This window comes from Idiotropiscis lumnitzeri, chromosome 9 (assembly GCF_059441095.1).
Source record: "Idiotropiscis lumnitzeri isolate Australia: NSW breed Sydney's pygmy pipehorse chromosome 9, RoL_Ilum_1.0, whole genome shotgun sequence".
NCBI lineage: Eukaryota > Metazoa > Chordata > Actinopteri > Syngnathiformes > Syngnathidae > Idiotropiscis > Idiotropiscis lumnitzeri.
In genome coordinates this window covers 15,562,531-15,579,886 of record NC_142399.1, presented here as the reverse complement: position 1 = coordinate 15,579,886, position 17,356 = coordinate 15,562,531, and the positions used below count along the sequence as shown (strand labels likewise).

Sequence of the window (17,356 nt, the reverse complement as noted above, 5' to 3'; positions counted from 1 at the left end):
ATCTATGTTGTTTGTTAGTGTTTGACAGTGATCCACCATATCCTCCTTCCCTCCCCCACGGCTTGTCTTTGTTATTTATAGCTTTCCCCATTGGTGACGCAACCTTCTACAACTGCAAAGGAGCATAGGATCATGTGATGGTTTTATTGAAACAAGCCAGTGGATTATCGGGGCCTAAGAGGCTGCTACGACAGTCGCTTAACACAACAGCCAAGAACCCAACCTCCTCCTTCAGTCGAAAAAGCAGGACAGTTGGGAATGATACAGTATGTCATTGTACATAACAGTCCCATTGTGGAAGTCTAAGCAAGTAAAAGGTTAGCTTCTAAAGGTTTCCTAGGTTTTAGACATATGTTGAACATTGCAGAGGTGGAGAGTCTTTTTTTTTCATGACAGTCCGGTACATATGGGTATGATAGATCTGAATTACAATGACGTGATACTGCAAGGATTGTTGAGGTTTACCTCACTTGAATAGTTACACATTATTGTCTTTAGAACATTTTACTTGTTACTTAGTTGCAATGCCCTAAAGTCCACTTGTGTCAGTAAAAAATGAGAGGAAAAAAAAGTTACAAAAAAATGTTTAATAAAGGTGTACTAGTAACATGGGATCAAAATCCACAAGGTTTCATGACACTAGCCGCAAAAGCTACCCGTCTGGTTGACGGAAATAATGTTCAGTGTTTGTTCTATACGCTACCGCCGCCTTGTGGCGAAATCAGTAATAGAATGCAAAAGAGCAAAAGTGATTGCAACATCATGAGAATCGATCAATGCGTACAGATATGACTGACACCGCCTTGTTTGCTCATTTCATGTGCATAAGGAAGCACACCTGCTCAACTGCTGATTATTGATCACCAGCTTTCATCCTACCACACTGCTGCTGCCTGCAAGGCTTGAATACAGAAAGCAATGTTTTCCTCTTTGATGTCAAAATAAAATAACATTGAAAGAGCTGTTTCTTGTTCGTACAAATAAATAAATAAATAACAAACAGATCAATAACAATGTGTAATTTAACAGTTTTGAGGAAGACCCGGAGTCAGAAAACCAGGCAGTATCTGATTTTCCATTCCCAACTGAGCGGATGCTCGGAAATTGTTTTGGCGAAAATAAAAAACAAAGTAGAAAATTGAATCATACCAAACTTGGGCTTTGTGGCCAAATTCCAAAGAAAACTATAGTTCTGTAATCGTGATAGACATTATAGAAATGATAAGTCTGCAAGTATTATCCAGAAGAAAAGATTACACTTAATACAATGCTCATAATCAAGTCACCAAATAACAACCTTAACCTAGAAATAGCATATGGTGTGACAAAAGACAATCTCTAACTACACTAAACAAGCTGCAGGCTTCTGACATGAAAGAAAAAAAAATTCCATTAGCAAGGAACACACTTAAAATAAAAACTATATATAAAATAAAAAATAAATATTGGCAGGAATGGACTTCCATAATTAACTGCAGAAATTCTTCCAAAAATGGGAACAGTGCGCACATAACGATAAATGTGACTTGAATTGAAATTTTTCCAATTTTTGCCAATCCGATTTTGTAATAATCAAGGTTATTTGAAAGCAGGAGTCGTGTTGAGTCTGAAACAGGAAAGAAACTCAACTCCATTTACTTTTCTGGCAATGCGAGGCTACCAAAATCACCAACTTCGCCCAAAGAGAGTGGACTGCATTCAAAATGGTTGTGTAGTAGTACATTTCAAACGGAATTAATTTACATTTTTTTCCCATTCAGATTTTTAGCAATCTGGGTTATTTGAAAGCTGTTGTTGTGTAGAGTGTGAAAAAGATGAGAAACTCAACGCCATTTTACTTTTGTGACAATGGGAGGACTAAATTCACAACCTTCACCCAAAGTGCATAGAGCCTCCGCTGTCAAAACAATTCAAACAATTTTTTAAAATATTTTTTCCAATTGGATTTTCTCATTAGCTATGATTTGAAAGTTGTGAGTATGCAACAGGTGAGTAACTCAACACCATTGTGTTCTTGTGGCAATGAAAGAATGTTAAAAACTTCAATTTGTTGTTAGAGGAGTGAGAAACCCAGCATGTCAAGTCATGCAAAAAATGGCCACCTAAGATGAGAACTTCAACTTCATTCTGCTGCCTTGCTCCAGCTGTCTGCCAGACTTTCTTTTTTGAGTTCCAGACATCAAAATACAATTTATAGTTCAATGTAGACCTGATGTCTTTGTGTTACTTTACTGGCAATCTTTGTTATTGGCATTCTTAATGTGAAGTCGTTATAAAGAAAATGTTCTTTGAAATAATGCAGTATTTGTCTTAATACCCCGGATAGCAAAATATGGGTGAATCAATGTTGAAATGCTGTTTGGCTTAAATGTTGAATCTACGTTGAAACTAAACATTGAGCTTTCAAATGTTTTAATTCGACCGGAATACAATGTAGATTCAACAGCATCTTTGAATCACAAACTTCAATGCTGACAAAATGTTGAACCAACATTGCTTTACCATCAGTCATCAACTAAATCCAAAAATAATCCCAAAATCAACCTTTTTAACTCTAATTCAACATTGACTCAACATCTTTTGCTATCAGGGACATCATTTGTGATTTCTGAAGTAAACAGAAAAAAAAAAAACATTATTTATAATGTATATCAGGGGACTGCCATTGTTGTCCTGTACTGCTACAAGATTCAATGTTCACCCATCGGTCACGCATCCGATTGGTTTCAATCTCAAAGTGAATTTGGGGCCCAATTCTTTACCAGAGCTGGTAGCCTGACACTCATTTTGGGGCCGAGGGTGTGGGGTGACAAATTTTAAAAAAGTCTTCAATTAACAAAGGCTTTAGGTTGATTTTAGCCCTTACTTACTTGCATTGGTCACGTTCATGTATAAAAAGAAAGAAGAAGAAGGAGACTGATAAGAAGAATGAGACAAATAAGACCACAATAAGCCTATAATAAGGTAAGCGGTAGTAATTTAGCTAGCTAATGATGTTTAAATAAATCTCCGTCGTTAGCAGCTCTGCCTCGGCAGCGTCATGCACAGACTTTTTTTTATTCGGGGGAGGAGCAGGCGAACGTGGTCAGGGGCGACAATTTTTATGAATAGGGCCGCAGCGTCGAGGCCAGAACGGTACAGAGATCGCGGCCGGATGGCGGGGGACTGACTGGCAAAAAGGGTCAAGTGCCCAGCTCTGGTCTTTACTTTTCAAGCCTAGGTTACCCTTCGGATCATCAACATGGTGGACAAACAATATAAACTCATAGTAAATAAGAGATCGTGGGAAAATTTGTTGGGAGTGATTCCCGAAACGCCCAAGCCATGTAGTTTTTTTTTATACATACATATATATATATATATGTATGTATAGAGAGAGAGAGAGAGAGAGAGAGAGAGAGCGAGAGAGAGAGAGAGAGAGAGTGCGCGTGCGTACTTGTGTGAGTGCGTGCACACGCGTTTTGGTAAAGGCGTGCGTGTGCGTGTGCGTGTGTGTGCGCGACCAGTGGGGGAGTGGGGGATAGCTTGACTGCAGTAAGATATGCACAATATATGCGTAACACGGAGCATTGTCCCTGGTGTCAGCGGATGGTTTTGATTTTGGACCTGAGCGGCCACCATCAGCTGCTCGAACGAAACCGGCCGGAACTCGGTGTCGCTCTCTGTGGCGACTCAAACATGATTGCGGTCGCCGCTGTCTGTGGCAGGAATACCTTCACTCGACAGAACTAAAGTTGCTGCAATGGAGACTTCGTGGAGAGACGCATACTATGAAATGGACCATCTTCCTCCTCTGCTCGAAGATGAGGTACGTCGTCGTAACTCGAACGAGGACTCAGAAGCACATTTTATCCCACAGAATTTAATTTGCACTTTACAGGTGGTATTGTCTTTGCACGCAAACCTCAATTGTATTAGAAAGAGATTAATTACAAGCCTTAAAGCTGGATTGTATTTAAAAATGCTGTCTTTATGTAGTTCCCGACAAAACACCAAACGGTATTTCGATAATACCGTGTAAGCAAAAAGTCACCAAGGTGTGATTCTTGGCATTGGTTCTACTTTAATCAGCCCTTTTTGTTTGATGCCACTCCCTGCTCTCATGAGGTTTAAATTCATTGGTGTGCTTCACATTATCAACTATTGTTATCGTCCCATATATAAATCTTTGTGTTCCTAAGAAAGAAAAAGCACAAACATGCGTGTTAGGTAAAGTGAAGGCTCAATATTTTCAATTGTGAATGTAAATGGTTTTATGGAGACAAGTGGTACAGAGAAAATAGATGTATAGTCAAGCAATTTAGTGGATAACATTCTAGCTGAGCATTGATCTGTCAGAATTGCAGGCGAGCAGCTGAATTTGCTTGTGTGTCTTCACTGACCGTTTCAAGCCTCCTTGCCAAAGATAACTCCCACCATCCACAAAAGCTCACACCAACACATTTCCACAGCAAAATCGCACACCATCTGTGAGTTCTGCAGCATCTCTCACTGTTCATCTCAGCAGCTCACACAGAAGGCTCATGACCACTCTCCCAGGATCCTCGACTTAGAGCAAAACTTATGTAGGGCAGCGTATAGGACTTCAGGCTTTCTTTGTATTGTTCTCAAGGGAAACCGTCTATTTATGGATTTGCTGCTGCTGTTTGAAAGTAGTCCTTTGTGCCCGAACTGTGATCATCTTGTAAGATCACATGAATACTAGTTCTAATTGCAAACAATGCGATGCTTATTATCATGCCTTTGAAAGTCACTTTGAATGGAGGTGACAGCTGAACATGCATTGACATATACATTATTTTATTATCATATATAGTGTAACATTAATATTATGGGAGGAATAGTAATGAGTCACAGCCAATCTGAAGACAGGGGGAAGGATATGACAATTGAGGTGATGCTTCCATTCCACTCACCATATATAAGATGTGAAGAACAGTGGTTCTTTTCTATTTTTGGTGCAATTGCTCATTAGTACGATTCTATATTGAACATGCAATAAAAAACTTAGGCCGTTTGTAGATATTTGCTCACAGATGACTCACTTTTTTGTGTGGGTGTGTAGAATCACTTCATGGCGTGGTGTGCATGTGGAGGACGTGGTGAACATTGTGCCAAATGGCCTTGCTATTGAATGAATTCAGTATTTTCTGATTATAGCATTGCAATATTGTGTTAAAAAAACCACTCGCCAGTTGGAGCAGCGGGACTTACTGTTACGATTAAGTTAATGGTTGCACTGGCCGTCCATTTTCTGAACTGCTGTCCTCACTGGTGAACTGGAACCTTGCTAGTTATCTTACTGTCGTTGACTTTGTGTATTAATTTCAAAATACATTTATTATTGTTAGGGTCAGATCTACACTACTGAAAACTACCCGTGTAATTACAATACAGAATATTCAACATTTATAAATTACTAGTTGTAAAACTTTATACAGGTTTTGTTTGCTTCTGGGGAAATAACTCTTAAGCGTTTATCTCCAGGAGAATGTGTCCCTTGCCGACATCCTGACTTTGCGAGACAGCTGTCTGTCTGAGGAGGACGTGTGGGCAGTGTGTGCAGAGTGTGTTCTGGCTTTGCAGAGCATTCGACCCTCCCACCTCTTCCACACTTTGTGTATCACCCCGGACACGCTGGCTTTCAACGCACATGGGAATGTTTGCTTTATGGAGCAGCTCAGCGGTGAGTCTATGGCAACAACGTGCATATATTTTGGATATCGGGAATATGATTTGAACCATTTGTCTTGTACTAGTTTACCACACACAAAGTGAAATATCTCAAGCTTGTATTTGTTTACATTTTGATGATTGTGGCAGACTGACAAAACACTGTTTTACAAAATGTTATGATCATAAAGTTTAACATTGTAGGCTTCCTGTGTCACAATTTTGTCAACTAGTTAACGCAAGGCAAGTGCAGAGACTTTCGTCACCTTTAATTCGTCTCAGCCTCGTTTAAAAGGCTTTAGAATCTCGGGGGAAATCTGCTGACGTAGCGGTTGCGCATTTAAAACCACTGTTGGCATAAGGAGAAAAGGTATCAAAATGAAATTATGCTCGCCACAAACAAGGTGTTAAGTGGAAGGAGAAAATGTGGCCTGAAGAGATGCACAAGGGACAGGGAGCGATTCATAAGGAGATGACCGAGGCTGGTGTCAATGCAACAAGAACCACCACATGGCGATATCTGCATGACATGGGCTGCAGCTGTGCCCCTTGTGAAATGTTTTTTCAGCCAAGTACCCCTTTAACTCTCTCTTCAAGTGATTGACAGGTAACGAGAGGTGGCACGTGACAAGTTGGGTCGAACCATTCTAGGTTGGGGGAATCTGGGTTTTTAAAATAATGATATTGAATAACCTACTGAACATGACATTTGTTTTATGACCTTATATTTTAATTTAAGATTTTTTTTTAAGGATTTTTGCATGTTTGTTTGTTTTATTTAAAATCTTGCGTACCCCCTGGATTTCCTAAGGGGTACTTGTACCCCCATTTTTTTTTTTTTTGTCAGAAGGATTTTGGCACCTGACCATAAAGCCCAAAGTACCAAATATGTGCTTTGATAGCCACGCAATAACAGTACTTGATTGGCCATCAAACACGACTGGCTTGAACACCATTGAAAATGTTGGGAGGTATTGTCAAGAGGAAGATGAGGGAACAGGAACCCTGAAGTGCAGATGATCTGAAGGCCAACATCAAAGCAACTTGGGCAACAACACCTGAACTGTGCCAAAGGCTGATCACCTCCATGCACTGCCAACGCAATACTGTCATGAACTCATGTCAAAGGTGGACCAACAATGTAGTGACAACATATTACTTTCATACACTTTTCAGATGGCCAACATTTCTCAGTTTTTTTTTTTTACTTGTTTGTCTTTCTGCCATAATCATCAAAACTGAAACAAATAAAGACTTGAAATATTTGGTGTGTGGTGCACGAATATAACTTCCCTTTTTGAAACAAATTGAAATTGACATTCCCTCGATATAATTTTTTTTTGCTCCCACCTATATGTATGTATATATGTCTGTCCCATGATAATGTTCTTGACAAAAGGTTATAATGATGGATTTTTTAGACTAAATGTTCTAGAAGTTAATTTCAATAGGTTGGCTGCTTTGCTCTTTCAACCAATGTGGTGCGCTGCAGTCGGAGATTTTAGTCGTAACTATCGCGATCGCTTTGTCTGTTTCTGTCCTCCAGATGATCCTGAGGGTTTATTTGTGCCTCCTGAGTTTGATAACACAGGCAGCACATTTGAGGTGAGCGATATTGAATAACTGAGGCTGGATATATTCATGGTATAAGTTACACAATTCAGATTGAATGCCTAATTGCCTTTTTTTTTTTTAATTGTTTCTTGTTTTGCTTTTAAACTGACAAATTGGCAAATGATCTGATAATGCAGCGTTTGCATTCGTGGCGCATGGGAAATAATCCACATGCGCAGAAAAAACTGCACAAATAGCTACACAAACAGCTGATACACTTGGCATTGACAACATGAAATAAAACAATGTTAAATGAATAAATAAATAATTCAACATTACATACCCGTTGAGTTGCCCGTCTTATTCTCTTCAATTAAAATGTGAGTAAAACCTTGCTATTCTTCCGCTATCCACCAGATTAAACTAATTTACATTATCAACATGCCTGTTGTCCTGTATTTAGACCATATTTAAATTTTTATGTTTTCACTGTAGTTAACAGTGAATTTTTTAAAATTGTGTTTTGTATACGTCACTGATTGGGATATTTTGATGACGTCAAATTCACATTGAGTTTAGGTCCGTAATGCATTAACATTAGCCGATATCCAGTAAATATGTTAGCTTCAACAACTCCTATGAATCTAAACAAAGCTTTAATTACTTGTGATGTGAATATGGAACATTAAAGCTTTATCGAACTTAGCTCTGGAAAATAATTACTGATGCTGGCTATTGGTTCAAGGACAGTATATACAGTATTCATATTGACATTATATTAATGTTATATTATTATTATTGATTTTGTATTAATTACATTTATATAATGGTAGGCTTATTATATTTAGATAGACTAAAAACATGTTTTGAAAAAAATCAATGAAGGCATAAAATTGTACCGCAATTGGGATTTGGGTCTGCAGTCCATATGAAGCCTTAAATCCAGTCCATTTGATTATTGCTGTGATATTTTTTGCAACATTTCAGGCAGGTGTTGGTAAGTTTTGTGTCTTTTTGAAGTCACACCCCGAAGCCTGATTAACTCCAATTATTCATTTGAAAGAGTGATTTATTTATTTAATTTAATATACAAGTAATGAAATCCTGGTCTGCAGTTGAGTGATAAATATATGACTGAGTGATAAATGTGACTTTTGACTTACACAGCTAATACAAGTTGAAAAATCACCATTGTCTAAATTTAGGTAATTGTTAAATTATGTAACCAGAAGTAAAAAAAAAAAAAAATACTAATGTATTTTCAAAACAATTCTCTGAAGTCTTTGCAGTGTGAAATTTCACTTGATTACAGACATGCATTTATAATTGAAAGTATTCAGCGGACACCTGCATCCTAAATTATTATTTGTGCTGCCATGCAGGGCCATGTTTTTTCTCTGGGCTCAACTCTGTCTGCTGCATTGAATTTTGTGATCGAACCAGAACTGGAGGCTGAGCTGGGTGAGGAAACTCAAAAGCTGTTGGAGAAAATGCAGGAGAAGAAAGCAGAGGATAGACCGCACATACAGGTAATACAAAAAAAAAAAAATCGCCATTCTATACCAGGAGAATGTTTTCAATATAAATATTGCTATACATATTATTATACTATACATTTATACTAAATATTATTGCAATAAATCAAATGAGTCTGGGTTGCTGAAAAGGGAAAAATGATACTGTCAGAATAAAGTAACAGACATCCCATTAACATGCAAATGAAAAAGAAAATTACAATTTTTTTTCACATACATTTTTTTCACAGAACAGTGACAACATACTATATAAGCATATGCGGATGCAAGAAAAAATGTTTTCTGCATTGGTTTGTGATGTAATAATTGTATATTATTGTAGATAAGTTATCATGTAAAAAGACATTGTTTGCCATAACCTGGTTTGATTTGCGTTACGCCCACAAATTCAGACACTCACCCATTCACCATTGCAAACATATTAACCACTCCATATTAGGTATTGTTATATTGTTGAATGACCTTGGTGCGCTGAAAGCGATCTGTCTCCCCTTTTGCAAAAGACAAGCTGTGGTTGCTTGCTTTATCTCCCGTCTCGATTTTGTGTATGTCTAATTGGGAATATCTTTTTTGTATTGAATAACTCGAACAGTTTGTCATAAAAGGGCTCTGAAATCACGTTAGACAAATGCACTCTGCATAAAACAGTGCTTCTCAAATAGTGGTGTGGGCAGAACAAATGTTTGTCACATCTACTAAACAACCAGCACTTGGAAAAATTCTTTTGTACCCTTCTCCCGACCGATACCTTTTAACGGTAAGATCCTTCTGGTCCTGTTGAAGCGCACTGCAGCCATATGCAATAAATGTGACTACAAAAATGTCAACAACAATCGACTTGAACAGCTGCATTTTATCTGGAGTTAATCAAAGATTTTAAACGCTAACAGTTGTGTGCTAACTCACAGTTTGGATATAATTGGTTCATTCTTAACCCAGCCACATCCCTGGATATAAGAGGGTGTGCACACATTTATTTTATTTTATTTAAACTGATACCTTGCACTTGTTCATTAGGCTTTCAATGTTTCTTGTTATGTTAAATCGTTTCTGACAATCCCCCAGGACATTCTCTGTCAGGCTCAAGCACGACTGGCCCACACCTCATCTGCCGTTGTGTGCCGTAAATTGTCTGCTGTCGGACGGCGTGTGCTCTCCATTGAATCAATATCAAATTTCCAAGGTCATTCCATCATCTCCGCTCACTATGTCAACATTTGCTCTCTGTAATGATTTCTGACTTGACCCATTCCTCTTTATATCTGTCAACAGATGGTCAAGAGAGCTGTGAGGCAATTTGGCATCATTCAAAATCGAAAAGACTGAGTTCCTATGATATTAGCAAAGACCTTTCCGTGAACACGACTATGAAGGCAAATGGTCTATCGAGACAACAGGTTGGTTATTATATTTGTTGGTATAAATAACAGCTTCTATGGAAGCGCTGTCAAACCAGTTTTGAAATGGTAAAAAAAATATTGGTTAGTTCTATTAAATATTTCCCAAAATAAAATATTTTTACCGTTATCCTATTTTGCCAGTCCGTCCCCCGTCAGCAACCTGGGCACCCATCTGTCATTATCCCTCCATCCTTATTCATAAAATAATCGTCCTAATTCCCCATCTGTCCTGCGTCCTTTTAAAGTGCGTCCGTCCTGGCATTTCATCTGCCACAATAGCTAAATTTACTGTATTTTCCGAACTACTAGCCGCTACTTTTTTCCTAGATTTTGAACCGTGCGACTAATACAACGGTGAGTCTTGTCTGTGAATTTTTCTTTGACCTGTAGGGGCGTTCAGAAAATATGCTAAATAAATTTCGATTTTTTTTTTTTTGCTCGTGGGTCTGTTCTGTTTTAATTAGCAAAGTTGTTGCCGTGTTAAAAGGCACTGTTTTAACAATCTTTTTATGCACCTTTATCTGCATTCACAGTACAAAATTGTTCTGCACATGCAACTGATAGCCTGGTCCGGCTTGTATACCCTTACCTATACTACACCAATATTATAAACAGTCGTGTTTTACCCGCCAAACAACGTTGAATGTAGCTATAAGTTATAGAGCGTACCCCAAACTTTCTCAGACTCTTGTAGTTACACGGGCTAAATTCAGAGATGTCTTCGGACCGGGGTCGCAATGTAGATATGGCTGTATTTATTGCGCTTTATCCCTATGTTCAAATTAAACGCAACTTAAGATGCTTATTTTGGCTCTCAATTGCTTCTTCACACAGACGTGTGTATCGCTTTTGTGTTTTTGCTCAGTCTCTCTCTCTCTCTCTTTCTTTCTCTTTGTCTTTCTCTTTCTCTTTCGCTCTCGCTCTCAGTTGAACTCTTAGTTAAAGGTCCAGAACACAAAACAACATTACAAGATTTTAATTCTGCTTCAAGTGCAAATATTTGAACAGATGGACCTTTCCGTCACTGGAACTAAATTCACATCTCTGTTTTATACAAGTCAATGTCTTAGTCTGTTCCCCTACATCCAGAATGTTTGGTAGTTATTGTATTCACAGTACTATTCACTTACAAACACATTTCAATGACTATGTGTGTGCTAGCTTTTAAAAGTTTGGTAGCTTACCAAATTTGGTCAACCTTGTGAATTTCCAAGTAAAGTTTGAGTGTAGAACTTAAATGCCCCAATAGATGTTTTTTTTTTTTATTGACGTTTAGCTGTAGTGTGTTGTTCAGCAGCACCCAGAATCCAAATTTTACTGTGATGTATAACTTCTGCCGAAATAATATTACAGGTGTGTGTTGGTTGGGACTCCTCCCTCTGGGCTGAGGATGCAGATAACTCAGACAGATGCAGCAGGGGCTTAGCAGATGAGCCGGACTGCCGTTCTCACAATAGCTCCCCAGTGAGGATGAGAGCGCAGAAGCGATTCAACAGGGTGAAGGGAGCGCTGAATCGCTCCTGCTCTGTCCCTGACTCCAACAACCCACCTTGTCCCATCCCACCACATGGAAATATCAGCGTACCTGTATCAGACCTTACTGAGATCGGAGCAGAAGAACATTTGTGTTCCAAGTCTATGTGGAGCAACAGAACCAAAAGACTTGCCCGAGGAAGGTCCTGTGAGTCGTATCCACGTAGCTGTGCAGAAGATTGTGTGAGCTCAGGTTCTGACTATTCAATCTCAAGAAAAAAAGAAGATGCTCTCAAGTCTTCATGCTATAAGGAAAGCAATTTTCAAGACTGTCATGAAAGTACACTGAAGGAAGAGAGTCAGAATCTAGCCCCCACCTGCGCATCTGCATCTTTTAAGCCAATGGATGTGGAAAATTATAACTTTGAGGCCAAAATATCAAAGAACCACAAGCTGACCAAAAGAATGCTTTTCCTCAATGAAGAATCTCAAGATCAGGTTTGTAAATTACTCATAGGAGTCTTTTGTTTGTATCTAACGTTTATGCCTGGATTGGTTCTGATAGACTTATTGTAATTTTGTGTTTTGTATTCCTCCTCGTCCATTCCTGTTGTTTCATGACGTCTGACAGCCTTTAATGATACAGCTGTATAGGTGTTGAAAATTGGATTTGGCCTTTATCAGTACCATTAAAAATGTCATTATCGTTAACTGTAGCAAAATTACTTTGTGCTTATTTTTTGTACATGTCTGCAATACATACATTTATGAATTTTAAAAGCCAAAACTAGTAAAAAAAACAAAAATACAATAGATATATTTGTTTGTTGCAGTATTTGTTTTATTAGTGTGGTTGTGAGTGTGGTGACCGTTCAAATTATTATTATAATTTTTTTTTTTCCTTCAGTGGGTCACACTAAGAGAGTTACTCGCTCATTGTGGACTGCGGCTGACAGTAAATGAGCTCTGGGCTCTTTGTTACACCTGCCTGTCATCTCTGCAGACCTATGTTGAATTTCCAGGTAATCTTCCTAATTTATTTATGGATCCTGAGTTTTTATTCACTGGGAGTACAAAAATTGCAGGAATATTTTCTGCATTTTCTCAGTGATCACTTGATGTTGCAACCAGCTTTCCTTCTTTTCTTTTTAAGCTTTGTTATCCCTGGACACTGTGTACATTAGCTGCCTGGGAGAGATGCTTTTCGTGACCCCAAAAATATTTGGTAAGATCACTTTTTGTGTTCTTAGTGATTGTAGAAAAAAACATAAAGAGACAGTGAGCGACATATGTCACATCGCCAGGGTAGAGTGACTTTTTATTTATCTTTGGTTCTTGGCAAGTCTTCTGGCACTTACCCAGGTGTCTTGGTTCAGACGGCAAAGAGCAAGAAACACCACATGCCATTGAATAAAGAACAGATTCTAAAAATATCGAGGCAAAAGTCAATTATTGTCATTGACACGCAGTCATTTTGTGCTTTAACTTAATTCAGCTTTGACTACTCAAAGTAGTGCGTCCACGTTTGTTTTTTGACATCAGTGACACAAGTATGGTAACTTCTGCCTATTCGCTTTTCACAAATTCACCTATTCACATTTTTCTCTACAAACCTATCCTCAGCTGTTTCCTGAAAAATATTCATGAGTTTTGTGCTTTTTATGTTCCACCCTAATATGCCACAAGATAGCGCCCAATTCCTGGATGATAAGAAAGTTGTTATTGGTGGTAAGGAGACATGATGCAGATTCATCTTGACCGTTCTAAGATCTTCATGCGTTGGGGAGGAGCAAAGGTTAACATGGATTGATAATGGTAGATAGTCTTTTTGGCACGTGTACATTTTTACTCTTACCAGTAGCTATGAAAAAGCTCATGCTGACAAACGATATACAGTAGGTCTTATCATTGTTTGACAATTGGTATTTTTATCTAACGAAGATGGCGGCGCGCATGGACGCAGCGGCTAACAGCTCCCCCTCACAGTGCTCCTTTTTACTTTTTATTAGTGTTTGCTTGCTCTTATTGGCATCAACTGAGGCACAACATCGATATACCCGCCAAGACATCGTGAACATTGGATATCGATGCGAAATAACCATCACAGAGGAATTTTGCTATGATCGCAAAATTCCGAACGAACTGGCGAGGCTGCCCGGCTCACCATGGCTGGTCATCGGGGCCGGGAGGCGGCGCAGGCGACGCAGAGAGAGGAAGCAGAAGCGAGGCTGCAGGTCCGGTGTCTTGCAACGGCTGCGACGGCAGCCCCATAGGCAACCACTACCGAGTCTGCACCTCACCAACGCCAGATCCGTGGTCCACAAAATCGACGACCTGGGATTACAAATCCTGGGAAACCGCTATGTGCGCGATAGCAGTGTTATCGTCGTCACGGAAACCTGGCTGCACGCAGACGTCCCCGACGCTAGCATCCAGCTGGCCGGGCGCTCGCTACATCGCGCGGATCGGACGAGGGACACCGGTAAGAGGAGGGGCGGGGGGCTCTGTGTTTACGTGCATGAGAACTGGTGCGGCGATAGCACGATCGTCGAGAAGCACTCTTCCCCCGACATCGAGTTCATGTCCGTTAAATGCCGGCCTTATTTTCTCCCGAGGGAGCTAACGGTAGTGATTGTCACAGCTGTTTACATCCCTCCCGACGCTAGCACTAGCACGGCGCTCTCGCTACTCGCGTGCGTCATCAATAAACATCAGCGGGCCCACCCTGATGGCGTTCACGTAGTAGCGGGAGACTTTAATAAGGCCAATTTAAAGACTGTACTCCCAGAGTTTCACCAGCATGTCAAGTGCCCAACGAGGGGAGACAACACTCTCGACCATGTGTACTCGAACATCAAGCACGCATACAGAGCCCTCCCACTCGCCCCTCTCGGCCAGTCAGACCACCTGTCCTTGCAGCTCGCACCTGCGTACACCCCTCTCAGGCGCAGATTCAGGCCTACCACAAAGACTGTGAAAACCTGGCGTGACGACGCCATGAGTGAATTACAGGACTGCTTTCATGACACAAACTGGGACCTCTTTGATCATCAGGACCTTGATGTCTACACGCATTGTGTACTGGACTACATCAAGTTCTGCATGGAAACTGTGTCCCAACATAAGATTATACGGACCTTTCCAAATGCGAAGCCCTGGATGTCCAGCAGGGTTCGCTCTCTCCTCAAGGCCCGTGACGCTGCCTTCAGGTCAGGCGACAAAGCCCAGTACAGGGTGGCTCGTGCTGACCTGAGCAAAGGCATCAAGCTAGCCAAGGCAACCTACAAGGGGAGGCTGGAGGCCCACCTTGCCAGTAACAGGCCACGGGAGGTGTGGCAGGGTCTACGGAGCATCACCAACTTCCGTGGCAGCAGCACGACCTCTGTAGACCCGAGTGCATCGCTGGCAGAGGAGCTTAACTGCTTCTTCGCTCGCTTTGACTCGCCCCAACCGTCACACCCCCGCACTTCAAGCTCCAACTCCCCCCCACTCATCGTAGAGGAACACGATGTGAGGCGCGCGCTCCTGGCGGTCAACCCCAGGAAAGCTACTGGACCCGACGGAATACCAGGCAAGGTCCTCAGAGCATGTGCCCACCAACTGTCACATGTTTTCTGCAGGATCTTCAACCGCTCCCTGGCTCAGGCAGTCATCCCCTCCTGCTTGAAAACTTCCACCATTATTCCTGTCCCCAAAAAGTCACCAGCCGTCCACCTGAATGACTACCGTCCTGTTGCTCTCACACCAGTCATTATGAAGTGCTTCGAGAGGCTGGTTCTCCAGCACATCAGGGACTGCCTTCCTCCCACTCTGGACCCCTACCAGTTTGCATACCGGGCTAACAGATCCACTGAGGACGCCATCGACACTGCTCTGCATGTTGTGCTGGGCCACCTGGAACGACAGCAGAGCTATGCAAGGATGCTCTTTGTGGACTACAGCTCGGCATTCAACACGATCATCCCAGACATCCTCGTCGCCAAACTGGACACTCTCGGCCTCCCTGCCCTCACACGCATCTGGATTAAGGACTTTCTGACCAACAGACCCCAGACTGTGTTGCTCGGCCCCTACACGTCCTCCACCCGCATGCTGAGCACCGGTTCCCCTCAAGGATGCGTGCTGAGCCCTCTCCTGTACGCCCTCTACACCTACGACTGCAGCCCGGCCCACGGCAACAACACCATCGTCAAGTTTGCTGACGACACGACAGTGGTCGGTCTGATCTCGGAAGGTGACGAGACAGCCTACAGAGAGGAGGTAAAGAGACTGACAACTTGGTGCAAGGACAACAGACTGCACCTTAACTCTGCTAAAACAAAGGAGATTGTCGTCGACTTCAGGAGGAACAAGACGCTGCCGCCCCCCCTCTGCATCGAAGGCGTGTGTGTGGAGAGGGTCCACAAGTTCAAGTTCCTGGGAGTACAGATCTCCGATGACCTTTCTTGGAGTCACAACACCACAGCAGTGGTAAAGAAGGTCCGCCAACGTCTGCACTTCCTGAGAGTCCTCAGGAAATTCAACCTGGACAGGAAGCTGCTGCTGGCCTTCTACCACTCGTCCATCGAGAGCCTGCTGACGTACTGTGTCTCCACCTGGTACAGCGGCTGCACTGAGGCGGACAGAGTGAGGCTCCAGAGGACAGTCAAAACAGCGCAAAGGATTATTGGCTGCCCTCTCCCCCCACTGTCGGACATCTACACCGCCCGGTGCCTCAGAAGGGCTCTCAACATCGTCAATGACAATACCCACCCAAACTCACACCTGTTCGACCTGTTGCCCTCTGGCAGGCGCTACAGATGCATCAAATCAAGGACCAATAGACTGAGAAACAGTTTCTTTCCGAGAGCCATCTCCATACTGAACTCTCACACACACACGAGACCACCCTAACCTCGCAAAACAGCATTGTGATGTGTTTCTATATGCCCTATTCAGTACTGAATTCCATTGCACTGTCTTCTTTATTTATCTAATTTATATATTTGTCTGTATTATTGTTGTATTGCACTGGAGAGGGGAGCCCTCTAATCTCGTTGCACACTTGAGTACAATGACAATAAAGGGATTTCTATTCTATTTCTATTTCTAAGTTATTCAAATTTATATTGTATTTTTTTTTAGGCTTGCAGAGGACTTGCTGGTCCTGAGGGTCAACCACTGCTTGTTCTGTGCTTTGACTTGCTACCAAAATGCCTGAAAGTTGTACTCTCAGACACGCTATGACAGAATTATTTTATTTTTTGCCTAAACAGATCAAAGCATTTTTTTGGGAGTGGGTTAATCCTAATTGAAACCCTGTTTGGCATACTCAGAGACGAATATGCATTCAATTTTTTTTCTGAAATATTATTAGTACGGACCTTTTCACCGTGATGTCATGCTTCTGGGTGGTAATTTGCTCCAATGGAAAAAAACAAGCCCTTCTATATTATTTGGACACAGCAAAGCTATAAATGGCTTGAATGATAATTTAGTTTTTTTTCTCTACTTGCGTAGTTTGAATGTGTGAAGCGTCATTAGGAAAAAAAAAGATGTCAGGTGTGAAGTTATTATTAGACTGCTTGAATTGAGCCTGCTTTGATTTTGCTTTCAACTGGTAAGTTGATTAAAAAAAAAAAAATAATAATGAAATAGTGGTGGAAATTCTGCCAGCGGTTTAATACATACAGTCTCAACAGGGGTTGACATATTTGCTCACCAGCCACTGCGGCATGTGGT

At 41.2% G+C, this 17,356-nt stretch overlaps 1 protein-coding gene across 4 annotated transcripts in view; it reads left to right on the top strand.

The window, feature by feature from the left end:
* The first annotated feature begins 3,478 nt into the window (after positions 1–3,478).
* The window catches only part of kndc1 (kinase non-catalytic C-lobe domain containing 1), a 34,790-nt gene continuing 20,912 nt past the window's right edge, over positions 3,479–17,356 (top strand). For all 4 annotated transcript variants that reach the window (XR_015845100.1, XR_015845101.1, XR_015845099.1 and 1 more), the window contains exons 1-9: positions 3,479–3,808; positions 5,488–5,686; positions 7,220–7,278; positions 8,610–8,756; positions 9,828–9,945; positions 10,035–10,159; positions 11,516–12,133; positions 12,543–12,657; positions 12,789–12,860. Coding sequence is in view for 1 of the 4 variants with exons in the window: in XM_088305150.1 (XP_088161276.1) it covers positions 3,743–3,808; positions 5,488–5,686; positions 7,220–7,278; positions 8,610–8,756; positions 9,828–9,945; positions 10,035–10,159; positions 11,516–12,133; positions 12,543–12,657; positions 12,789–12,860 (1,519 nt within the window). In the remaining 3 variants the exon portion in view is untranslated. The remainder of the gene's footprint in view (positions 3,809–5,487; positions 5,687–7,219; positions 7,279–8,609; positions 8,757–9,827; positions 9,946–10,034; positions 10,160–11,515; positions 12,134–12,542; positions 12,658–12,788; positions 12,861–17,356) is intronic.